Genomic DNA, 27,224 nt, shown 5'->3' with positions numbered 1-27,224 from the left:
CACAGGGCACACTCACACACCAGTCACTCACACATGCCCTCCTACGGGCAATTTTAGCAACTCCAATTAGCCTCAGCATGTTTTTTGACTGTGGGGGGAAACTGGAGTACCCAGAGGAAACCCCACGACGACATGGGGAGAACATGCAAACTCCGCACACAGGAGACTTGAACCTGGGCCCAAGAGGTGTGATGCAATAGTGCTAACCACTGCACTTCCAAGCCACCCCATAAAATGAACTAAAACAGACATATTAATTATTGTCAGCTGTGGTTTTTGTTCCCCTTTTTACTCCTTTGTTGCATGGTGCCCAGATGTGTCGACAGTTAAATAGCTTTTAAATGAAACTTGTTTGTAAAAATACCAAATAGATGGTAGTTTAAGCACAATTTTGAATAATAAAACATTTTTTTAAATCTGGATGATTTTCTTTTCTTTTTTCTTTATGTTTGAAAGGACTAGATTGGGAAACTCACCACTGGGAAGCACTTAAATACATGACTAATAAAGGAACGAACAAGAGGCAGCTGGGAGTGATTAACAGGAGGCCAGGAATCAGAGGTAAGACAAACGATTAACAGGTGTGGCTCGTTACAGCCACACTAGGGAGGAAACTGGAAGGTCAGATTGGCATTGTGTGACAACTAGCACAAACACATACTAGTAACAATACTTATTTATTATCAGATACTTTATCTATTGTCTTAATAGAAGAAAAGACATTTGGAGTCCTAACTCACAACTGAAACATATTTATTGTGAAATTTTAAGTAGTTTGGCGAAAAAGTGTTTAAGAAACACAACTAAATAGAACAAGCCTATCTATACAAAACCTAAACCAATTTAGAACAGGAACGGGCACAAAAAGTTGAATCGCCATTACAATTTCAGGTACAATAACACTAGTTTGATGATCCAATGTGCACTACCCTATGTCCTCCTCTAAGCTCTTTTCTCCAGCAATGATGTAAATTATGTAAGAGAATGAACTTTCATTTGCACAAAGACAGGTACACTGGAATGCTCCTCTTTACCTGTCTCTCTCCATGAAACACATATGCAAGTGAAAACAAGCTTAGGGGTCACAGCAACAGGTTAGCCAGTGTGCAGAATCCCTGGAGCTGGATTTAAGGGTCCTGTTTGAGGGCCCACAGACATGTGAGTGTTCTGCAAAGGTCAGGCCAAAGCAGACCTTCTGATCACAACCACAGAGGCTTAGCCCACTGAGCCACACACCACCCCCACATAAAGAAATGGACCACTTTTCAATACTACAGGCTGGAATGCTTCAATGCTTAAAGAAGCTATATTGGGTTACTAGTGACCGTGACCATACCAACTCCAGCAAATGCAACAAAATCTTTGCTCAACAGCCAAGCCCTAAGCCCTGACATATAAAGGGTAAAACACAGGAATAATACCCGAGGGCAATCAGGGTAGGATAATTGATAATTACAAGACACAATAGGATTGAAAAACAATCACTCCTTGGAAGTCACAATACCAGTTCAGAACACAAAATAATAAATTTATTTAGGAAGTTAACAACAATAGCTTGCAACAAATCAACAAAACGTGTACAGTTAGGTGTTTATCTTAATAATTAACACACCGAAATATATATCACATATCATTATATATCAATATGCAGCATTTAATTAATAAACACACATGTATTCATGGAAGCAATTCAATGTTCGACTGTAGCTAAGAAAAACTGACACAAAAACATTCTCAACATTTCTCAATACATTATTTTTTTCAGAGTATTATACAGTATCCAGACTCATATGAACAGCTGCATGAGAGAGAAAGAGAGAAGAAAGAGAAAGATTTAAAAATAGAAAATTAAATAAGAAAATGAAATAGTCACAGTACACACTGCCCTGCTGCACTCATCCTGCATAGGTGGTAAGTAGAGATCAGAGAATAAAAAAGTGTTATACATACACACACTCGCGCACCGCCACACACACACACACACACAAACATATAGATTTGTAATTATATCATAATGGGGACTCTCCATTAATTTCTATAGAGAAAACACTAATCCAAAGATGATGACCTTAAGCCCTACCCAGCCCTACCCTTTACCCATAACTAACCAAATAAAATGAGGTATGTTTTTTTTTTTTGTTCTTTTAAATATTCCCTCCACCACCCAACCCCCTCTCTCTACAGGGGTCTGCTTTATTTTTAATTTCCACTGCAAGTTTTTTTATATAACGGTGGGGGAAGAAGAATGGGGGGAGAACTAAAGAAAAAAGGACCACACAGATTGCGGCATAAAAAACAAAGAAAAACTAAATGAAAATAATAATAATAATAAAATACTTTGATACATTGATATCAACTGCAGCTGCAACTGTGATGACAACAATAACAATAGCAACATCAACCACAACACAATAAAAATGTACAACTTATTATCATTAAAGCAGCATGTGTGTATGCCTCTACCTTTGTATGTGTTTACTATTGGGTGTCCGTGTGCATGTGTGTGGCGTAGAGAGAAGTGTGGATGTATACCTATATATATGCCTCCACCGGAAGTGCTGCGGGCGAGCGGGGAGCAGAGGGGGGCCATGGGAAGGACCTACCCCACCCGCCAGGAAACTGAGCCCAGGGTCACAGAAGAAGACAACCCAGGGTCACCCAGCCCAACACCAAACCCCCAAAACTACTGGTGGTGCACAGAGCATCCTAGAGTACCCAGAACACCCACCAGGACCCCAACCCACAATAGCATGGCCCAAGCCCTCACCTGGCCCATCACCACCGGAGGCAGTCATCCCCTCTCCGGGACCACCTGCAACATGCCCAAAACCAACCCTCCCCAACCCCCCATACTGTGTGGGGCCAGAGGGGATCAAAGAGGCCAAAGGGGCCCCTTTCGCCCCACCTCTGCTCAATGTGTGTTTATAAGGTGTGTACCTTTGGGTATGTGTGAATGAGTGTGTGAACTGAAGTGTGTGCAAACTAAAAACTGTGGTGCATTAAAAGTGGGTGACCAGGCAGGCCATGAGCACCCCATGCTGGCAGACGGTAGAGTCCCACATGTCCTAACCACCCCCCAAGGCCCTAATGTTGTAGGATGACTATTGTACAATTAATATTGAGGGGCAGTGCATTAGCCTATGGTAAGGCTTGTGGGCCAGGCCATGTGGTGTAACCCAGCCCGTCAACCTCCACGGCCCCACACCACCCCCTAAACCCTAGTGTATTGTGGTGTGTGTAGGAAACTGGGGCACAACCGAAGCGCAACCTGTCATCCTTCACAAATCTTCGGCCAGAATTTGTTATCAGGTACACAGTATCACATAGCGTGCAAATAATTATCTGGAGAGTCATTTGTGCAAACTGCGTATCTATCAGTATCTCTGATACCTCGCTGGAATAGCCTTTGTCCTGCGTAGTATGCTCTATGAAGAATCTTATAGTGTATGAATTGTAGGGTGGCATTCTGAGTCATTCCAAATGTGTTTGAGCAAATTTGTTTCCAAAAGTTAGAGTCTGTGTTGAGGAGTAAATCTTTTTCCCATTAGAGGGGAGCGAGGGAGAAAGTAAGCTCAGACTCTGACAACCTTGCATAAATTCCAGAGTGTAGTTTCTGGGATGGAAGTTTTATACAGTTTGTTATTGTTAGTGGAGGTTCCAAGTCAATTGGCATTTTTAGTTTTTTGATTGCATTTGTCTCCACAATGTAACATAAACAATACTCCCCCCCCCCCCACACACACACAAACGTTTTTCATTTACAGGGCTCTCGCAGTAGGTGGGTGGTCTTTGAATGTATGTGAGTATGGGTATATATCCCTATGTACACTATATTGCCAAGTATTGGGACACCTCTCCAAATAATTGAATTCACGTGTTCAAATCACTTTCATATCCACAGGTGTATGAAATGAAGCACCTATGCATGCAGACTGCTTCTACAAACATTCGTGAAAAATGGGTCGCTCTCAGAAGCTCAATGAATCGACGCGTGGTACCGTGATAGGATGCCACCTGTGCAATAAGTCCATTCGTGAAATTTCTTTGCTACAAAATATTCCACGGTCAACTCTTACTGGTATTATAAGAAAGTTGGAAGCAATTGGGAACAACAGCAACTCATCCACAAAGTGGTAGGTCACATAAGATCACAGAGCAGGGACAATGCATGCTGAGGCACACAGTGTGTGGAAATCGCCAACTGTCTGCTGAGTCAATAGCTACAGACCTCCAAACTTTGTGTGGCCTTCAGATTAGCTCAAGAACAGTGCATAAAGAACTGTATGGAATGGGTTTCCATGGCCGAGCAGCTGCATCCAAGCCTTACATCACCAAGTGCAATGCAAAGCATTGGATACAGTGGTGTAAAGCATGCCACCACTGGACTCTAGAGCAGTGGAGACGTTTTCTCTGGAGTGACGAATCATGCTTCATGGCAACCCAATGGATGAGTCTGGGTTTGGCAGTTGCCAGGAGAATGGTATTTGCCTGACTGCAATGTGTCAGGTGTATAGTTTGGTGTAGGGGGTATTACAGTATAGTGTGGGGATGTTTTTCAGGGATTGGGATTGGCCCCTTAGTTCCAGTGATAGGAACTCTTAATGCTGCAGCATTCAAAGCCATTTTTAACAATTTCATGCTCCCAACTTTGTGGGAACAGTTTGGGCCCCGCCCTATTCCAACATGACTGCGCACCAGTGCACAAAGCAAGGTCCATAATGACATGAATGAGGGAGCCTGGTGTGGAGGAATGTGACTGGCCTGCACAGAGCCCTGACCTCAACCCAATAGAATACCTTTGGGATGCGAGCCAGACCTTCTCATCCAACATCACTGCCTGCCCTCACAAATACTCTCCTGCAAAAATGGTCAAAAATTCCCATAAGCACACTCCTAAACCTTGTGGACAGCCTTCCCAGAAGAGTTGAAGCTGTTATAGCTGCAAACGGTGGGCCAACTCCATATTAAAGAGTATGCATTAAGAATGGGACATTATTAAAGTTCATGTGTGTGTGTGTGAAGGCAGGGGTTCCAATACTTTTGGCAATATAGTGTATATTTCAGTTACGGCATGCATGTTCTCTGAAGTAAATGTATTTAAATTTTTATTTTAGTTATACTACTGACTTCATGTACATAAATAATATCTACCTTATCATATTATCATGCCTATGTCATAAATTTTCTTGCCAAGAATTTTATGAATGATTAATGACTAGGGTCATAATTGCTACAGGACCTGTAATTCTTTTTTTGAGCCCATTCAGTTCTGCCATCAAATTTTACACAGGATGCGTGTGGTACAGTATGCGTAGAAGCAGTTTTTAGTGTTGCCTGGTAATTTAGCTTCTAAACAAGAAATACAACTATATATAAAGCGGCGGCATGGTGGTGCAGTGGTTAGCACTATTGCCTCACATCTCTGGGACCCGGGTTCGAGTCTCCGCCTGGGTCACATGTGTGCGTGCGTGTGTGTTTGCATGTTCTCCCCATGTCGTTGTGGGGTTTCCTTCAGGTACTCCGGTTTCCCCCCACAGCCCAAAAACATGCTGAGGCTAATCGGACTTGCTAAATTGCCCGTAGGAATGCATGTGTGAGTGAATGGTGTGTGAGTGTGCCCTGCTATGGGCTGGCTCCCTATCCTGGGTTGTTCCTTGCCTCGTGCCCATTGCTTCCAGGATAGGCTCCGGACCCCCCGCGATCCAGTAGGATAAGCAGTTTGGAAAATGGATGGATGGATGGATAGATAGATATCTAGATAAATAGATGAAAGTGTCCTGTGTAAGGGTTGCTTTCGCCATGTGTACTCTAAGCACCATGCCTGCACCTGGCAGCCATTTTGTACTGGTCTTACTTATAATCTTTGTGCGTGTCCTGTGTAATTAATACAATGCATTATTAATACACAGAGAAATTCTACAAACCTACAATGAACATATACATAAAACAGGTTAAACTGAATGTGTTCCTGTCTGTAGCAGGAGGTTTCAGGATTATGTCGAATAAGTAGAAGGTGCCATAAGTAAGAAGAATTAACACAGAGAAAACCCACCTGGTAAAATGACTCATTTCCTCACTGACACAACAATTATGATGATGAGAAAGATAAAGGCCACCGCTCCAGCAATTAGCATGTAGCAGCTCCTTTTTCTTAGTTGCTTCTGAGAAGAGGAGAAAAGCTAGATGAGTCAGTTGGAGAATACCTGCAGCTTAAATGCCAGTCAGAAAACTGACAGTCTGTAAGTCAAGCACAGGAGGCACAAGCAATAACTTCACAAGGGTTCCCAAACACTACGTAAATGTATTGTTACATCTGTTATATAAAACTATAATGACTCTGACCTGCTGAAATAAAAGAAAATAAATAAATTAAATTAAGAAACACAAAACGTTTAGGTTGAGTTGTGTGCACTGCCCTCTTCATCTGCTCCCCCTGCACCCAGCTGCATGCGTCCATGACGCTTTGCTGCTTAGCTGTGTTAAGCTGTGTGCTGGGAATATTTTGCTTTTCCCCTTCCATTTGCTCCCCTCCTGTAAAGGAGTACTGCCTTATCTGAGCAATATATTCAGGGATCAAAAAAGAAGCAATTGGATTTGGAAAGAAACATGTAATAATCATACACACGCACACACATATTTATACAAACACACACACGTATGTGTGTGTGTTTGTTTGTGATTATTACGTTTCTTTTCAAATCCAGTTTGCTTCTTTCTACATCTCTAAATATTTAAAATTGCCCAAATATGGCAGTACTCCTCCAGTACTCTCCAGAGGTTGGGATACAGTTGTGTCAGAGCAGAGGAGAACAGAATCTGTGTTGTTCTGAGTTGCCTTTCTTCTCTTTTCCGCCCTACTTTTTTCTCCACAAAGGCAATAAGAGCTACGGAATTAGCCAAGTGCAGGCTGGAGTCTTTAAACCCTGATGCGGTTGAAAGCCCAGAGAGCAATTCATCTTCTTATCTGAGTCTCAAACAGGCTTTCTATGTGGGAAGAGAGAGTAAGAGTGAGGGGAGAAAAGGAGAGAGAGGGGAGCAGGAGAGAGAGGAAAAAAAACTGCTGTCGAGTAATTTTCCGTTTAAACGTTCCACTCCACAACAATTTGCATAAGCAGCCCTGCTACTGTGATAAGAAGATTGGTAATTTTCAAAGGCTCTGAGGGGATTGAGAATGAAAAGCTTCTCTCCACTATCTCAGCTTGTGCAGCTGGCCACCGCAGATTTCAAGGCTTTTTTCTTACACTTTTTTTTAAACTGTGCCGTATAAACTTTCTCTCCCTTCTGCCTCTGTCTGCCTCTCTGCTCTGACACAAGAATATTTCCATTCACCGTGGTTTTCTGTCCTCTCCATCATTGGGAAAAAAAGCAAACAAAACAAAGCTGGAACTGGGGAAAATAAGAAAAAAAATCATTTAGTTGTGATTAATTTATTCATTTCATGTAAACACAGGAAAAATACGTATCAGCCCAATTTACCGCAGAATATCAGACACCAGTAAATGACCGGCTTTGCTTGGTCAAGTTGAGTACTAAAGGTTTTTTTTTTTTTTAAAGAACAAAGAAAGTACAATACATCAAATAATAAAATGTATTAATTAACTTTTAAAAATAGCACTTGTAATTATTTGATTATGTAGCAGTACTAAATGACTATGCAGAAAATCAAATATATATCTGTGATGGGCTGGCCCCCCATCCTGGGTTATTCCCTGCCTCATGCCCATTGCTTTTGGGATAGGCTCCGGACCCCCCGCGACCCAGTAGGATAAGCGGTTTGGAAAATGGATGGATATATATATATATACATACATACATACACACACTGTGTGCACAATTATTAGGTAAGTTGTATTTTTGAGGATTAATTTTATTTTTGAACAACTACAGTGCTCTCAGGCTATCCTAAATGTTAATAAACCTAAATCTGAATGTTTAAGAAAGTAAAAGTGAGGTTTTGTCTTTTCTGAGAGAATATCTATACGTGCACAATTATTAAGCAACTATCAGTGTGCAGAATTATTATGCAACTAAATGAAAACATTTTTCCATCTCACTCGTTTATTTTCATCTTTTAAAGTCAGAATAATGAAACAACTCAAAATGTACATATAAATATTTCTGATGTCAAAAAAACACCAATATAGCCACCATTCTTTATAATAACTGTCACAAGCCTTCCATTCATGGAGTCAGTTTCTTGATCTGTTGACGATCAACTTTTTGTGCAGCAGCAACCACAGACACGGTTCAGAGAGCTGTACTGCTTTCCTTCACTGTAAATCTCCCGTTTAAGCAGGGCCCACAGGTTCTCAATAGGGTTTAGGTCAGGTGAGGAAGGGGGCCATGTCATTATTTTGTCATCCTTAAGGCCTTTACTGGCTAGCCATGCAGTGGAGTACTTCGATGCATGCGATGGAGCATTGTCCTGCATAAAAATTATGGTCTTCTAGAAAGATGCAGACTTTTTCCTGTACCACTGCTTGAAGAAAGTGTCTTCTAAAAACTGGCAGTAGGTTTTGGAGTTCATTTTGAGGCCATCTTCAACCCGAAAATGTCCAACTATCTCATCTTTAATAATACCAGCCCATACCAGTACCCCACCTCCACCTTGCTGGCGTCTGAGTCGAAGTGGAGCTCTGTGTCCATTACTGATCCAGCCACCGGCCCATCCATCTGGTCCATCAAGAGTCACTCTCATCTCATCAGTCCATAAAACCTTTGAAAAATCTGTCTTCACATATTTCTTGGCCCAGTTTTGACTTTTCAACTTGTGTGTTTCGTTCAGTGGTGGTCGGGTTTCAGCCCTCCTTACCTTGGCCATGTCTCTAAGCACTGAACACCTTGTACTTCTGGACACTCCGGACAGGTTGCAGTTCTGGAATATGGCAGCACTGGAGGACAATGGGTTCCTGGTTCTTCTCAAATGTTTGGCAGTTAATTTGCGTCTTTTTTTCTCAATACGTTTCTTGCAACCCTGTTTGCTATTTGCAACAAAATGTTTGATGGTTCTGTCGTCACGCCCCAATATCTTAGCAATTTCAAGACTGCTGCATCCCTCTGAAAGACTTTTTACAATTTTGGACTTTTCAGAGTCAGTAAAATCTCTTGTTCGGCCCATTTTGCCTGAGGACAAGAATCTGCCTAATAGTTATGCACACCTTGATTAGGCCACACCCTCCTTCATTACACAAATACACATCACCTGGTATGCTCAAAACCAATATGCACTCAGGTTTATACAGCTTGCATTTGGGAAATATGCATAAAAATGATGGTCAATGTCGATATGTTCAAAATACTCACTTGCATAATAATTGTGCACACAATGTATGTGATGTCTATCTTGACAAATAATATACAAAGCAGTGGAGAGAGGAAAAGAATATCAAACAAGAAAAAAAGACATGTTTTAGCAGCAGGTCCAATACAGTCTCTCCCCCTTTCATTAACACAGCTGGTTCTCAATCATGAACCACTTACTTGGATGAAAAGAGTCAGCTATGTATAAAGAGCAGAGACTGTCAGTCTGCAGTTCATGGACGTGTATGACTTATGAAGGGACTGTGATGCTCTCTGATCTTTCATTTGTCACTAATATCACATAATTATCAATTATCACTTGTTTGATTACATCAGTGACATCTTGTTAATAAAGCACAAATTATACCAAATCCAGACTGCATTGTCAAAGTTGTAATTCTGCTGTTGTCATCATGGTCTTTGATCTTTTGTCTTATTTACATCAATTAAATCCCTTGCTTTCCTTGCTATATTTATTTAAATCTGGATACTGCATTCAGTGTGGTTTCTTGCCTTAACTTATAGAATTCATAAATTTCAGCACCTGACACAACTTCCTAGCCATTGCTGATTTTATCATAGTGGCCTTGTGTCAATTACTTAACAATGGGCAGGTATTCACTCACTTGCCATATGTTTCTTCATGTTTCCTTCATGATTTTGCAGTTATCATTGCTACGGTAAAATAAAACATACAGTGAGGAGTTATGGCCTTACTTTTGTGGACAGGACCACTTATATATACTTAATGTATATTTTCCTCAGTTAATGTGCTATTTGGTTCACTTCTACATTTTGGATGAAAACAACTATTAAAGTAAATGTAGTTGTGAATACAATGCTATGATTAGTTAAACTTGCTTTTCATTTTAATACATGCTTTAAATTATTTCAAAATGTCTTAATTTACCCTATATATATTAATATATAGAGATTATTTTTACCATTGCTTTTTGCATAGGAAGTGATGATCTCAATCACTTCAGGACGAATTAAATCACACACAGTGGGAAATGCAGATTTATGGCCTGTGTCATAGGAAACAACTTAATGTGATAGTAATGCAGTAATACTTTCATTATCTCATCCAGCAGAAAAATTGGGAGACCATAAAATAAGTTATATTGCTGTGTGGCTGCCTGGCCAGTAATCGGCTTATGGGCTATTTACATAAAATTCTGCGTTCATTCTCCCTTGAGTATAGTACTTAAAAGAATTGCAAATAAACACAGATTTCTTTTCATTGCTACCCTCTGTGGGCGTACATACGCACCTTTGTAGCATGTTGTTCCTTCCATAAACAATTAGACAGAAATGAGGGGTGGAGATTCATTCATACTATACTTTGCTCTACACACTTACTGGAATAATAATAATATATTTATTGAAAAGTTGCATTCTGATACAATTGTCCCTGTTTTCCTTGTCCAATTCCACTGAAGAAAGTAAATGAAGAAACCAAGTTAATCATAAGCATCTCTCTTAGATCCCTATTTACCAACCAAATTTTATGCATAGAAGGAAATTCCTTGATATTTCAGCATTTAACTTTTCATCAACTGCTCATTTTCATTCATTTTCCATAACCAACTGTATCGCATTATGATGGTACCAGTTTTTATGCCAGTGGAAAACCAACACTTGAAGTACCGTATTTTTGGTACGTTTTTGAAGTACCAAAACTACAGTACCTGCTGTAGTGGAAATGTGCCCTTTAGATGAACGGTAAATTGGACAGCTTTACGTACATTCCGTATGTTCTCTGCTATGCTCCGTGCTTCTTCTGATATTTCGAGGTAAAAGCCTGGGGGTGGGGGGGGGGGGGGGGGGGTGACTGTGGAGCATGAACAGAGCACCTAGGTCAGTTTCAGTTCGATTGAATGTATATATGCAGGAGTAAATCGACTCCCAATCACATTTCGGTGTCTTAGTCCGACTTCAAGAAATTTGATTTAGTATAATTTTAGTCAGACTAACCTGTTCACATGTACTTGAAATGTCTGCTTTTAGTAGAACTAACACAATTTTTGATTCCTTAGTGTGCATGTAAACATACGGAGTGTAATCAGATTCTCAAGATCTCTGCCAGTGCCTTTACTTTCAAGTACCACCACTGAGGACTAGGACTCTAGAGCTAAGATACATTAAATGTCACAGACTAAAAGGGGGGGGGGGGGCACAATAAATTTCAATGACCAGCTACCAAACTGCTTTTTGGGGGGGCTGAAAAAAATATAAACACTTTATGCATATTCAGCCTCACAGTTTAAAGCCAGCAATGCACGTGTGAAGTTTGAGAAAGGTCTGTTAAATACTTTTAGAGTGACTGTATTTATGAGATAAAGTGTTTTCTGCAGCTGCCTGTTTCCTTCCTTTGCTGCCACCTAGCATTGTTACAATTTGTCTGAAAATGAAACCAGGTACAGATCTTCTATATAATCTTTTTTATAATGTTATATAATGTTATGTGAAGCAGTAAAAAAAATCCATGAAATACTTTTTGACTTATCACAAGTTAGAAAACCCAAGGTAGTATAGGGAGAATACTGGAATTCTCTCCAATCTCATTTGCAAAAATGGAATTAGCATTATTAATTGTATTCTCCAGATGATGAATACATGTGGTTTTGGGATCGGTCCACCACCAGCAGAATAACCAAAAAATTATTTCTTTTGCATAGAAAAGAGTGGTTTCAGACAGTTCATACCGTTAGCTTGATAAAGTACTTGATAAGGATGAACTTGAATGGACCTTTATTGTCATTCAGACTATCCAGCAAGGAGGCAATAGCTGAACGAAATTGCATTTATCCCGGCTCAATATATAAATTTAGACATAAGATGCATGGTATACAACAGCAGATAAACATAATGAACAGACAGACAGATAGTTTAGACAGTATAAAATAAAGAGAGTATTACTGCATTACAATGAATATTGCACTTTGTTGTTACAGTATTGCAGAGTGTAGGAGGGAAAAGAGAATAAACTTAGTAAATGTTAGTAAAGTGCTCAGTGACAGGAAACATTAAAGTAATGCACAGAGATAGCAGCATTTTAATAAACTGACTTCCCAAAATTTTATTCAAATTATTTGTGTGTCTGTTCAGGAATTCAGTCGTCCCAAAAGTCCCAATAGGTCAGCATGATGTGTGTTGTTAGGTGAGTGTACTGTAGTTAAAGCATTTCATCACGATGGGAGTGAGTGCTATAGGGCGATATTCATTGAGCGTTGATGCTGGTGACTTTGTTGGCAGTGGTATGATAGTAGTGGCCTTGAAGCACAGGGGTACGATGGCTTGCCTCAGGGAGATATTATAAATGTCTGTAAGAACATGTGTCAGTTGGTCAGCACATTCCCTCAGTACACCCTCTGCAATACTGTCAGTACCTACAGCTTCAAACTGAGGTAGATGTCAAGTGTACTGAGGAAATCAATGTTATCATCGCAAGGCGGTGCAGGGTAGCTGTAATCTGTGATTAACTGTATGCTTTGCACCCCCCAGCATCTGGGGTCTTGTGAGTCAGGAAAGTGACCCTGGATTTTCTGTGCCTAACCATTCTTTTGTGCTCTCACGCCCCGGTTCAAGTTAGCTAGATGCAGATCTATGACCATCTTTATCGTCAGACTTTTGAGTGCAGGTACCTCACCGGTGAGCCAAGGTTTTTGGTTGGCACATGTGAAGATATTTTTGATGATGGCCGCATCATTCAGACACTTGCATATGAATCCGGTCACAGATTCAGCGTACTGCCCCAGATTGAAGTGTTGTCTTACATTAGAAGCTTCCCTGAACACAGTCCATTCTGTGCATTCAGAACATTTCTGAAGTGCTGAAACTGCTACCTCTAGCCAAATTCTTATTTATTTCACAAATGGCTTTGTTATACAAACAAACATCCATCCATCCATTTTCCAATTATTCTATTCCATTGTCCTTATTCTACTGGGTTGCGGGGGGTCCGGAACCTATCCTGGCAGCAATGGGCACAAGACAGGGAACAACCCAGGATGGGGGGCCAGCCCATCGTAGGGCACACTCACACACCATTCACACACACATGCACTCCTACAGGCAATTTAGCAAGTCCAATCAGCCTCAGCATGTCTTTGGACTGTGGTGGAAAACCGGAGTACCCGGAGGAAACCCCACGACGACATGGGGAGAACATGCAAACTCCACACACATATGACCCAGGCGGAGACTTGAACCTGGGCCCCAGAGGTGTGAGGCAACAGTGCTAACCACTGCACCACCATGCCGCCCCTGCAAGGCATCAACCTGCTCTTTGGGAGCAATTTGGAGTTCACGGACAGTTTGATGGGGTCAGGAGTAACTTGGGCTCAAACCTACAACCCTCTGGTTGCTGAACGATAGCATTACCACCTGCACTACCGTCTTCCCCGACTGTATTGCTAACAGCTGTGAAATCCCTTGACAATGGTGGGCAATTTATTGTCAAGGAACTCCATATCTTATGAGTAGTGGTTTGAGACACTTTCACTGTTAGTGCACCAGTTGTTGTTAATGTAAATTCATATTTCCTCCTTTAGATGTACAGCTGAGAGCGTGGTTTCTCACTGCACAAAATGTTGTTAGCCCATCCACATGAATGGTACTATAAGGAATAGTGGAATTTAGCCTTGTCTTGGTGAACATGGGGGTGCTGCAATTTCGCACCTTGATTTGGCTAGTAGTTAAATACAGCCTCAAATAGTCTATATTGTGTTCCAGAGAGCAGACAAAAAATAAATGGTCATACAGTAGGTCTGTAGGGGTTAGCCTTTAGCCTAGCTCTGATCTCCGCTCAAGTGCCACGTTTACATATTCTCTCACACTGCTTGTGTCCCTGCCTGGTGCGGTAGGAGATAGTGATGGTACAGTAGAAGAGTCTGCTGCTGCCCAGATGTCTGGGTCTTGCTGGTAGAGAACTTCCAGGTTACAGAGCTTGTGGAGTGTTTTGAGCTTTAAGACTGTTAGGTAAGTCAGATGCATGAAGTCTGAGCAAAGTACATTGATTGTAGACCGGCTTATTCTTTGACTGTAGTTCGGCTTATGCAGCCCTTTGTTTGCACTAATGTGCCAACAGCAGCAGCGAAGCTAACACCCGCAACCAAAAAGCCGTAATGTTCCTAACAGAGTGGCTGCTCTGTCCTGAAATCCTACATCTGAAAAGTTTTCAAACACAGTATGTATTATATATCATGCTGGATAGATGTAGTTTATGGGTGATTTCATGTTCATTGAAGTTTCATTTTTTTAACAACTATATAAAGTAATATTATTTGTTATATAAATCAACTTGGGTGAAACAAAAATTGTACATTTTCAGGGTTGCCAAATCTCAAGCATCTGGCATGACAGACACGATTTCAGATTCATGCAGGAAATCGTTCGGCAAATCTATATCATTCCATTATAAACCTAAAATTACCTACGTCAAAAGTGTATTTACACGGTTAAATACAAAAGCAGACTATTTATAAGGTAAGAACTGTTACATATGTGTGCAGACATCTCAAATTGAAAATCTCACTTCAGACAGCTGGTCGAAGTTTTCCATCACATGACAAAAATATTGTCAAAAAGTTTTTGAATTGTACTGAATTAATTTGATTTGACAGTCAGGTATTGTAATGCAATGTTGATATAACTAATAGGCTACTTAAATATACATCACACAATGCAATAGTTAGACATTATGATCTTCCGGACCTTTGCTTCAAGAATTTTTCTGAACCTCCTTAAATTTTAGTTGAATTCCCCTGCTCTAGTCCAGTGCTGTCTCCAGCCCAGGCCTGTCACTGCCAACTCTGTCTTTAGTCCAGTCCTGTCATCTCTGGCCCTGTTTCCAGTCGAATCCTATTGTCATTGACCCTTTCAGGTTCTACGCTGGCCTCTATCCATCAGGTTTTACTCTGATCGCTGTCTTCTAGGTTCTTGACTCCTGTCCATCTCAACCTCCCATCCTGGCTCAAGGACTCTGTTACCTGCCCAGTCTTCCCAGTCCTGTCTCTAGGCCCCAGTAATATATTCATATTTTCTTTCTACTCCCAGTCCCGTCTCCAGTTCCAAGACCTCCACAGACTGGCAATCTGGAGTCCCTAGGTGGATGCCAACTGTATTCTAACCAGTTCACACCTCCCAGGCAAGGGTACCTGCCAGGCAGTGGAGCCCTGTCACTGGTCATATCCTGTCTCTTGTCTTGTCATCTATATAGTTGTTTTTTCCTATCCTGAGGCCACCACAGTAATCCGGGAACCCAAGGCAGACTACAGCAATTAACCTGCCGCCTCAGAGGGGTTGCCTGCTTTCACTGTGACCCAGGAGGGGGGGAAGTCACGTCTACCTAATGAGTTACTGTAGTGTATCTTGTAATTACCAATTATCATGCCCTCATTGCCCTCATGCACTCCACATGTGTTTTACTCTTTATATGTGATGGTGTAGACCCTGACTGATTTGACCATTAGTTGCATGTGGTAGTGCTCAATGTTGTGTTGCCAATGTACGTGATGTCCTGTCAGTATACTGTAGTTGGCATGTTGTTGCTGGCAGCAGTGTCTGTGTTCTCTCAATTGTGTTCATTAACTTTGTGTATCAGCAATAAACCCCATAGAGTCGCCTTGCATTCTGGTCCCCCTTCAGCCATGCCTGGCTATGCTGTGACATGTGAAATATATAGTGTTAGGAAGGGTAGCTTTAATGGTATGAGACTGAAATTACAAACTGTAAACTGGATGGAATTAAACAGCAAAACTGTTGAACAGGCATGGGAATCTTTCACATTATTGCAAGTGCAAAAGGACTTCATACATGTTTCCAGCAAAACTAAATCTAGGGAACTGCAACCAAAGTGGTTTACTATGCAAATTAAGAAAAAAGTCAGGAAGGAAAGGGCTCTGTTCCACAAATGTAAAATAAATGATTTCAGAATAAAGCAGGAGTATCTAAGTCTACAGCTTGAGTTAAAAAATAATATTAGACTCACTAAGAGGAATGTCAAAAGGAAAATTGCATCGAAGCAAAGAATGACATTAAAGGTTTCCTCCAATATTTTATCTCCAAAAGAGCTCTAAAAGCTTAAATCTGTAGCATAGTAAGGGTCTTATAATTGAAAATGAAATTGATATACTTAATGAGTTTAACGATTGTTTTACACTAGAGTTCAATATAGAGGACAGGAGTAACATACCGAATCTTATTACTAATCCAGCGTTGTCTATGACTAATATATGTGTAATTGAAGCTGATGTGCTACAAAGCCTAGCTAAGCTCAAAATAAATAAATTGCAAGGCCCTGATTGTCATGCCCGGCTCGTCCGCTCCTCCTGTGTGCCACGCCCCCTGCTTACCCACGTGTGCTTCCCTGATCGTACCCAGCTGTGTCCGTTTACTTTCAATCAGTCCTGTCTATTTGAGTCCTTGTCTTACCAGAGTTCAATGTCTGTCATTGATGTTAGTCGGCGTCAGATGTTTTCAGTCCTGAGTCTCCCCATTAAACCCCCGTATTCCCTGAATCCTGCCTGTTTGCCTGCTTTCCGCTCGCTTGCCGACCTGTGCGATTACCCGCGTCCAGCGATATCATGACACTGATGACATCTTACTTATAGTTTTTAAAAAGATGAGGGATATTATTTGCCACCTATATTCAAATAAGGGGATAGAAGTAGCCCACAGCAAACTATAGGCTAATTAGTTTAACTTGAATAATTGAAAAATTAATGGAAACTATACTCCAAATGAAAATGATAGACTTCCTGGATTCAAATGACATTCTGATAGCCAACATGGAATTAGCAGAGGTAGATCATCTTTAACTAATCTACTTAAGTTCTTTGAGGAACCTACGAGAGAAACTGATCACAAAACTTTTGGCTTACGATGTGATCTACTTAGATTTCCAGAAGGTCTTTGAAGTTGTCCCCCACAAACTGCTCTTGCTTAAGCTCAAAGCTGCAGGGATTTTAGGAACTGTAGCAGTTTGGATTGAAAACTGGTTAACAGACAGGAAGCATCAGGTAGTTATTAGACACACAATATTACAGTGGGCCTGCGTTTACAGTGGGGTAATGCCGGGTTCAATTTTTGGACAACTATTGTTCCTAATTTACATTAATGAAATTGACACGAATATATACAGTAAACTGATTAATTTGCAGACGATAACAAGGTGGGTGGTGTAGCAGATACTGAAGCAGTAGCACAGAAGTTACAACGGTATCTTGATTTAATTAGTGACTGAGCTGATACTTGGTACTGTAGATAAAATTTTATGTGGATAAATGTAAGGTAATCCATGCAGGGAGCAGAAATGTAAAGTACAGACATTTTATGGGTTTCACTGAAATAAAGGTAGCCCATTATGACAAAGACCTTATGTGTATGTTGATGCTTCAATGTCGACTCTCATAGTGTGGGGAAGCAATTAAAAAGGCCAATATGATGTTGGGTTACATCTCTAGGTGTGTGGGGTTTAAGTCAAGGGAGGTAATGCTAAGATTCCTCTGCAATTCCTTGGTCAGACCCCTCCTACAATATTGTGTGCAGTACCATAAAAAGGATACTGCTGCCATGGTAGGATTCAACGTAGGGCTACAAGAACAATTCCTGGTCTTAGCGGAATGTCTTATGAGGAGAGATTAGCTGAGATCAATCTGTTCAGCCTCGAGCAAAGAAGACTGAAGGGGGACATGATCCAGGTATGTAAGATTCTAACAGGTTTGGATGCTGTTCAGCCAAATGGCTGAAGGGTCAGGGCTATCATAGGTAGCATTAGGGATATGGCCATAGAAATGAATGTAGAGTCACCACAAAGATAGGACTGTATGAACTGATTCTTTTTTTTTTTGTTTTTGTGAGTGTGTGGAGCAATGGGTGAAATCAGAAGAACAAGCAAATGTAAAACCATAACAAATGCTCAGGGATATTGCATTTATTACTTAGAGTAATAATTCATAAAATATTTAATATTTTGCGCCTTGTCGGGGAATTTCGTTTAGTTCTTCTGTCAGCATGAGATGTTGTTGTAATGCTGTGAAGATTTCCCTCATTGAATATGACCTACAAAACTACTGCTTTACAGGAAAACCAACATATGAAATGCTTGGACACACATCCTGACTGGATGCCATCTTTGCTTTTGGGCCATAATGAAGTTAATGTGACAGACATAGAGATGTTTGCATATTGGTTCAGGAGACTGGGTACAAGGCAACAGAGGAAGTGGATGAGAGGGTTCAACAGGATCTCCACTGGTGCACTGGTCAGTATACTGCACCAGTTTGTGGAGACATTTGGGAATCATGTCACTGCCATTGTGGACTATCCAATCTTCTGGCAAGGGCACAAACATTTTCAAACTACAAACACAGCCACACAATGAAATATCTCAATGGCATTCCTCCACAATGGATGTGGAGAAAGACACATTGCACAACACAAAATCCACGTGTAGAGTTATCGGTCTTGTACACAACAAATGATTTAATTTTGGATGTTTTCACTGAAGACACTGGCAAACATCTTTGTATATGAGAGTATTAAAGACTTGAAACAACATTTTGTTTCTAGTGTGAGTGTGTGTATGTGTGTGTATATAAATATCATATAAATGTAAATTCAAATAGCGTTATACATCAAAGAATATTACACAGTATAAATACACTAAATTATAATTTATGATTTCTAAACATCATAAATTAGAGTGCAAATTAGACTGAAAATAAACATACATATATAAAATTTAAGAGAAAATAAATACATGTCATAAGGATCTATGTTGTTTAACGATTTTAGTTTCTCCAAATACCGCTGCTTGACATTGCAATTTAATTTCTCTTGGTAGAGTTCCTTTTCTGCCACTTTCCCTTTCTCTGTCTCTATTAAAAACTTTAAAAAAGGATGTATCCAAATACAAACAAAAGGTATGCAGCTAACCATTTTAGCGAGCACAGGTAAACAGAACGTCTGCCTTACAAAATGGCGTTCATCCCACATACAACGTGACACAATTAATATCTACACCTCCTATACTGAGCTTGTATATGTATGAGTGGATAAAGAGTGCTTTATATGAGTACTTTATCTTTTCATAATTTTAAGAGAAAACATTTTGTAAATTTTAAGTTAGCTTTCGAAGTCTTTTTTCCATTAACACATCTTTATTGTCGTGAATTAGCAGGTTCATTCCATCCATTTTCCAAACCGCTAATCCAGTGATTCCCAACCGGGGGTACGCGTACCCCTAGTGGTACGCGAGCACATTACAGGGGGTACGTGGAAAATATGTGTGAGGTGACCTTCTCAGCTTTGACACACATCAAAACCAAGCAGAGGAATAGACTGGATGTGGAGAACAGCCTGGTAACAGCTGTTTCCACACTGCCCCCAGATCTATCAGAGCTTATCAAAGATAAGCAAGCTCAGGTGTCTCATTAAACTAAACTAAGTTGAATGATGAAAACAAAGTAAAACTGATATGGTTATTTATTTTAGTGTTTTGCTCCTGATGTTCTAAGTTTAAATGTCTGTTTAAAGGGGACTCATTCAGCTTTTGTTATAACAAAGGGAGGTTTATTTACTTTTTTTTAAATTTAGTATTTATTTTCAGATTTATCATTCACTTTCGTGGCAACATATATATTTATGTTAATTTTAAACTGAAAAGAATAAAATGCCCAATAATTAAATGTTCAAGTTATGGAGATTTAATAAAATGTTTTAAATTTGATAATCAGTTGTACGTTCTACTTTTATTGAATCATCAACACATTTGACAAAGGGGGTACTTGTGGTATGAGAAAATCTCTCAGGGGGTACACAATTCAAAAAAGGTTGGGAAACACTGCGCTAATCCTACTGGATCGCGGGGGGTCCGGAGCCTATCCCGGAAGCAATGGGCACAAGGCAGGGAACAACCCAGGATGAGGGGCCAGCCCAATGCCGGGCACACTCCATTTACCCACACATGCACACCTATTGGCAATTTAACAACTCCAATTAGCCTCAGCATGTTTTTGGACTGTGGGGGGGGGAAATCAGAGTACCTGGAGAAAATTCTATGACAACATGGGGAGAACATGCAAACTTCACACACATGTGACCCAGGCTGAGACTCGAACCCAGGTCCCAGAGATGTGAGGCAACAGTGCTAACCACTGCACCATCATGCCACCTCCAGATTCATTCCATTTTAATTAAAAAAAATATTAAAACAAGTTTTTTCATTCCCATTTTTGATGAAATTTGGTATGTGAATTACACATACTTTTCTGAGATCTGAAATGTCTATTATTTAAAAAATCCCTTTAAAATGCCATTTCCTTACTGCAGTCAGCGAAAACAATAATTAGGTGCTTTCTTTTTTACTGTTGCAGCTACTTAGCCCAAGTAAAAGAGATTTAAAAAACGCTTTATTTTGACAATCTAACAAAAACTGTAAAGCACAAAGCGCAACTAACATAATTGGGCATGTCCAAATCAATTTTGCTAACTCCATGACAGAAAAAACAGACTTAGTGCCAGCACAAGGCACAAAAACGCTGTCCTAACTCTCTGAGTTTTGGATGTAACAAGCAATAAAGCAATTGTAATGGCACATCACCTCATCTTCAAAAAGCAGCACTGCATCATCTATGGTGGATTGCTATTACAATAGCGCATTTGCCCAGTAAGACAGATCGCTTTTTGCTCGAGGAAATGTATGTTTATTTCAGTGAAAAGAAACACGAGTACATCATCTACCTAAGACAAGGAGTACCAGGGCTGTAAAGACTTGGACTTTCATCCTCTTGCAAAGATATTGGGAGCGCCACACACCCCTTCCCATCGACCACATGACCCCCATGCACTCCCAATCAGCTTGCTGATTTCATAGGAAGACATGAGTCACGAGAGAAATGAATTTCGTGCCGAGATAAGTAAATCTCTTGACAAGGTAAACATTCTCCCAGCAGACAGACACACTACTGATGGTTATGCCTAAGAAGTCATTAAATGCCTGGATCTTGGTCGTTATCCAGGACACCTGCAATCCCAGACATTCAGACTCCTCGCTCAGTTTCTCGAGAGCTCCGATCAGAGCCTCCATTGACTCCGCTAAGATCACAGCATCGTCGGCAAAGTCAAAATCAGTAAATCTTTCTTCACCAATCGATTTCCCACAGCTGCTGGACCCCACGACCCTGCCCAACACCCAGTCCATACAAGCACTGAACAGAGTAGGAAAAAGAACACATCCCTGGCAAACCCCAGAATCAGCTGGGAAGAACGTGAAGTTTCTCCCTCCACTCTGCACATCACTCACAGTAACAGTGTATGATGTTCAGCAACTTTAGGTGGATGCCTCGAAGTCTCAGAATGTCCTACAGGGCAACTCAATCAACTCAGTCAAATGCTTTACAAAAATCGATTAAGGCTTCAAAGAACTTCTGCCAATATTTGCGTTTGTTCTCGATGAGGACCCTCAGTGCCAGGATAGGACAATGGTAGACTTCTTAGGCGTAAAACCAGACTGCTCTGGTCATTGACGGGCAAGCCAGTGTTCACAGATCCTGTTAAGGATTACCCTAGCAAGGATCTTATTCGGCACTGAGAGCAGTGCTATCCCCCTGTAGTTGCCACAATCCAGGTGATCACCCTTTCCTTTCCAGAGGGGGACTACAATCCCGTTTTTCAGTCAGTTGGGATGACGCCTGACTCCTAAATGGAAGCAAAGATTGCCTGCAATATGAGGAGGACAGCCTTACTACCAGCCTGGAGAAGTTCATCCCAGTTACCACAGACACCCGTGCAATCTCAGTGAGATTTTGGGGTTCACAGCTGATTGGAGGATCAGGCTCGAGAACTGTGAACCCAGAGACAGAGATGTGCAACGACCTAGCTGGAGGGTCAGCTTTGAACAACTGCTCAAAGTAGCCGGCCTAGTGGGTCACAACTGCAGTGTCATCCGTAAGGACCGTTTCATCACTGGCCCTGACTTCGATTCAGTAGATCACAGATGGTGTGTTACCTACTCACAGATTCATCTAACAAACCCTCCTTATCTACCCTCAGAGTAGTGTTTGGCGGTATACCAGTTCAAAAGTTCATATTAAAAGTGGGCACTGTAAAAGGCCTACCCCTTGCAGTCTGTATTTAAACGTTAGGAGTATTAGAAACAAAATTCATGATTTAGAGGCCATGACATGACATCAGACATGACATTATAGGAATAACAGAAACATGGATGAGTGACAATGATGCAGAAGAATATAATATGGATGGTTACACGTTGTTCTGTAAACACCGGGTAGGCAAGAAGGGAGGTGGTGTTGCAGTATACGGAAAAGAAAACTTGCAGGCAAAGGAGCTCACTGATAAAAATAAAAGTACAGAAACTGTATGGATAAAACTAGATGCTAAAAACTCAAATGGCCGAATTAAGAGCAAAAGAAATTTACAAACGCCAAGCTAGTTCGGGGAGAACTTAACTAATAGCTCAGAGTTCTTCAAATTTTATCTAGCTCTGATTTAAAGGAACCCAGGGTTTTAGCTTGCGCTACAGTAGCAGGAAGACTATTCCATACTCCAACTACACGCTGTGTAAAGAAGTGCTTCCTCAGGTAATCTCTCCTCATAAGACATTCCTCTAAGACCAGGAATTATTCTTGTAGCCCTACGTTGAATCCTACCATGGCAGCAGTATCCTTTTTATGGTATGGTGACCAAACCTGCACACAATATTCTAGGTGCGGTCTGACCAAGGAATTGCAGAGGAATCTTAGCATCACCTCCCTTGACTTAAACCCCATACACCTAGAGATGTAACCCAACATCATATTGGCCTTTTTAATTGCTTCCCCACACTATGAGAGTCGACATGGAAGCATCAACATACACATAAGGTCTTTGTCATAATGGGCTACCCTTATTTCAATGGAACCCATAAAATGTCTGTACTTTAAATCTTTGCTCCCTACATGGATATATTAGGACGAATTTGCGGACAACTACGTTGCCTAGAATTATTTATTGTCCTCCTCTTACAGACTTACATATGAGGTGATTGAAGTGCGGATTGATTCTCATCATGTATGGACTGATCATCATGAGATTCAGATACATCATCCATGATTTTAGTTTAAATACTAGAACTTGTGGCCATACTGTAAGTGGAAATTAGCGGGGTAACATTTTAAAATGAATTTGAGGAAGCACTCCTTTACATAGCATGAGCATGTAGTTAGGGTATGGAATAGTCATCCTGCTAGTGTAGCACAAGCTAAAACCCTGAGTTCCTTTAAATCAGAGCTAGATAAAATTTGAAGAACTCTGAGCTATTAGTTAAGTTGTCCCCAAATAGCAGGTTTATAAATTTCTTATGTTCTTATGTGTCCTGTAAAATCCTGTAAAATGTGGTAAACTGTCAGGTTTCGCGGTTGTGGACGGGCAGGCTGGCGGGTAGGAGGCAGGGAAGGACGAAGCAGGCAAGCGGAATACGGGGAAAACTGGGGATTTATTAGAGGGGAAACGGCTAGGAGCAGGACAGAACATTACTGACATCGACTAACATCAATGATGGACAAATGGCAGGGCAAGACGTGGACTGATATAGACAAAAGACAGGGCGAAATAACACACACCTGGGCGTGATTGGGGAAGCACACGTGGATAATCAGGGGGCGTGGCACACATGAGGATCGTACGAGCCAGGCGTGACAGTACAATGTCAACACAGTTAATGAAATCTGCACACAATGGCACGTGGACGGTCACCGGGATTGGGTCTGGGTTGGAGGGTCCGGTGGGAACAGTCCAAGAGCGGCTCCTTTACCAGATCAAATGCTTCCTTTAGAAACGCGGCTACGGCGGCAGAGCTACAGGTGTCAGGGTCCTCTGGTACTCCCACTATCCTAACATTGTTATGCTGTGACCTAGACTCCAAGTCTTCACATTTATTTTCCAGCCTGGTTACGTAAGACGAGAGGTCCTTGGTAGTAGTTTTTATCTCAGCGATATCATCGGAACACATAGTAAGTGCATGCACCACACCTTTTAGCTTGGACATGGTAGCATCGTGGAGGCGGCATAGTGGTGCAGTGGTTAGCACTGTTATCTCACACCTCTGGGACCCGGGTTCGAGACCCCCCCTGGGTCACATGTGTGTGGAGTTTGCATGTTCTCCCCATGTCGTCGTGGGGTTTTCTCTGGGTACTCCGGTTTCCCCCCACAGTCCAAAAGCATGCTGAGGCTAATTAGAGTTGCTAAATTGCCCATAGGAGTGCATGTGTGAGTGTGCCGTGCGATGGGCTGGCCCCCCATCATGGGTTGTTCCCTACCTTGCGGCCATTGCTTCCGGGATAGGCTCTGGACCCCCCGCGACCCAGTAGGATAAGCGGTTTGGAAAATGGATGGTAGCATCGTTATTGATCATCAGCTGCCACTTCAGCGCTTGCAGATCAGCCCTGATAGTAGACAAAGTATCCCCGAGAGTAGCCTGAAGTTCCTTTTTAAAAATATCAGCAATATCTTTCCTCAGCGAGTCCAGCAATTTGACCTTAAGAGCAGCAATATCAAAATTAGCTTGACTCGAGGGGGGCTCTGCAGGAGCCCACGGCTCACCCGAGGACGTGGTCTCGATTTGCAAACTAGGCTTCAGTTGTGTTTGAATAGTACTGCGAGTTTTAGTGTTTTTTCCAGCCATGTTACGCAGCCCTGAGTAAAACTTCTCAACAAGAAGTACTGCAGAATAAAACAGGGCTGAAAATATGGTGAAAAAAGCACAAATGAATAACAATTTTAATCGAAATTTGCAGGAGCTCCCAAACTCACGTCCTACTCCATTAATCCCCCTCAGCTATTCTGAATCTGCAACAGGTGATCTGCATTCACACCAACATCCTTGGCTTAGTTTTTCGTTTTTTAGTCACCCTTTCCTCAACACATTGGTTTTGCAGATGGGTCTATATAGAATAATAATTACTGGTCTAATCAGCTTAAGGTATTGTTGTCGTCTCCCTTTTATTTAGCGTTATTAGTATTATTATTTTTTCGTCTTTTTTTGTTCCTTGTATTTTTCCCAGTTGATTGCTGTTGTCACTCTGGAATGTTGCTTTGGCTCCTACACTATTTTAGTTTACTTAAGTCTCCTTACACGTTTTTTTCTCTGCATTGCATTTCTGTTACCTTTCTATTATCTCCAATGTTGCCATTTGCTCGATGCACAGCATAAATAATGACACAAAGTATAGTCAGGGCCAACACAAACACAAGCATATAACACAAATATATACATGTCCATTACAGACACATACAAATAAGACAGATACACACATGCAGGTCATACATGATGCACGCAGACACACACACACACACACACACACACACACACACACACACACACACACACACAGCAAATATCAAACATCTTAACAGTTAATATAAATATGTCTACACTGGGGGGGCGGCATGGTGGTGCAGTGGTTAGCACTGTTGCCTCACATCACATCAACACGGGACCCGGGTTCGAGTCTCCACCTGGGTCACATGTGTGTGGAGTTTGCATGTTCTCCTCATGTTGTCGTGGGGTTTCCTCCGGGTACTCCGATTTCCCCCCACAGTCCAAAAACATGCTGCTAATTGGACTTGCTAAATTGCCCGTAGATGTGAATGGTGTGTGAGTGTGCCCTGCGATGGGCTGGCCCCCCATCCTGGGTTGTTCCCTGCCATCGTGCCCATTGCTTCCGGGATAGGCTCCGGACCCCCCGCAACCCAGTAGGATAAGCGGTTTGGAAAATGTATGTATGTAAGTATGTATGTCTACACTGAGATTTGTCACATAGAATGTATGTGGAATTGGTTCCAGGAAAAAAGGCAAAAAATTGCTCATCGGTTAAATGATTTGTAGGCAGACATTGTCTTTCTACAAGAGCCTCATATGGCCAAAACATCTGAACACATACATATCTTCCCACAGTTCCCTCACACGTACAGTACTGTGGATAGAATAAACTGCACCATTAGCAACACTATGATAGATACAGAAGGTAGATTTATAATACTTAATTTATCTATTCAAAATATGAATTTCTGCATTGCTAGTGTATATGGACCGAACGTTGATGACCCCTAATTTTTTTCATGCTTTCTTCACTTTCTGGTCACTCGGACACCACACTCATTATAGGAGGAGACTTCAACTTGGTACTGAACCCAGAAATTGACAGGCTCAGCACGGCAGGGAACAACAGGAACTTGCCATCTACACATATTCTTACATGATACATGAATGAGTTTGGTCTTTGCGATGCCTGGCGTTAACATCATCCCACTTCCAAGGATTACACCTTCCTTTCCCCAGTACACCACTCACATTCTGGCTTAGATTACTTTTTAATTAGCAGCTCCATGATGAGGAACATCATAGAACTCAGATACACTCTATCCTTATCAGTGATCACTCACCGGTGTCTATCTCTTGGTTAAAGACAGAGTCACACCACCAAGTAGGAAGATTCAATACATCTTTACTTAAAGAACAAGATTTAATTAATTATTTCAAAAATGAATTGGCAACATATTTGGATAACAGTGATCTACCAGAAGTCTCACCATGTGTTATCTGGGAAGCAGGAAAGGCAGTAATGAGAGGAAAAATAATATCTGATTGCTCATATAAAAATGGAAGAAAAAACACATGTAGCAGAATTAGAATAGAAAAATTAAATCATTAGAAACAGCTTATGCGTCCTCACGGCAAGAGCATATAATTAGCAACTTGAGAAAACTAAAATTGGAATTTAATGAACTAAATGATAAGAAGACACGTTCTGGTAGAACGATTGCGATTGGAGAACTTTGAACAAGGCAATAAATCTGGAAAATTCGCAGCTAAGAAGTTAAAACTAAATAAAGAAAAACAATTTGTTCTATTGAAGACT

At 41.1% G+C, this 27,224-nt stretch overlaps 1 protein-coding gene across 5 annotated transcripts in view; it reads right to left on the bottom strand.

Moving 5' to 3' along the window:
* Positions 1 to 488: 488 nt before the first annotated feature.
* Positions 489 to 27,224, bottom strand: part of tsnare1 (T-SNARE Domain Containing 1) — a 199,573-nt gene continuing 172,837 nt past the window's right edge. For 4 of the 5 annotated variants that reach the window (XM_049024845.1, XM_049024841.1, XM_049024844.1 and 1 more), the window contains 2 exons: positions 6,053 to 6,161; positions 489 to 1,798 (listed from right to left, as the gene is read on the bottom strand). In XM_049024845.1, the coding sequence (XP_048880802.1) occupies positions 6,066 to 6,161 (96 nt within the window). In that variant the 3' untranslated portion in view covers positions 489 to 1,798; positions 6,053 to 6,065. Of the gene's footprint in view, positions 1,799 to 5,733; positions 5,755 to 6,052; positions 6,162 to 27,224 lie in introns of those variants that run through there. The other variant, XM_049024842.1, reaches the window with a different exon arrangement.

The sequence above is a fragment of the Brienomyrus brachyistius genome, chromosome 9 (genome assembly GCF_023856365.1).
Source record: "Brienomyrus brachyistius isolate T26 chromosome 9, BBRACH_0.4, whole genome shotgun sequence".
NCBI classification, from domain to species: domain Eukaryota; kingdom Metazoa; phylum Chordata; class Actinopteri; order Osteoglossiformes; family Mormyridae; genus Brienomyrus; species Brienomyrus brachyistius.
The sequence above is the reverse complement of the archived record's forward strand: the minus strand, read 5'-3'. Positions and strand labels throughout refer to the sequence as shown.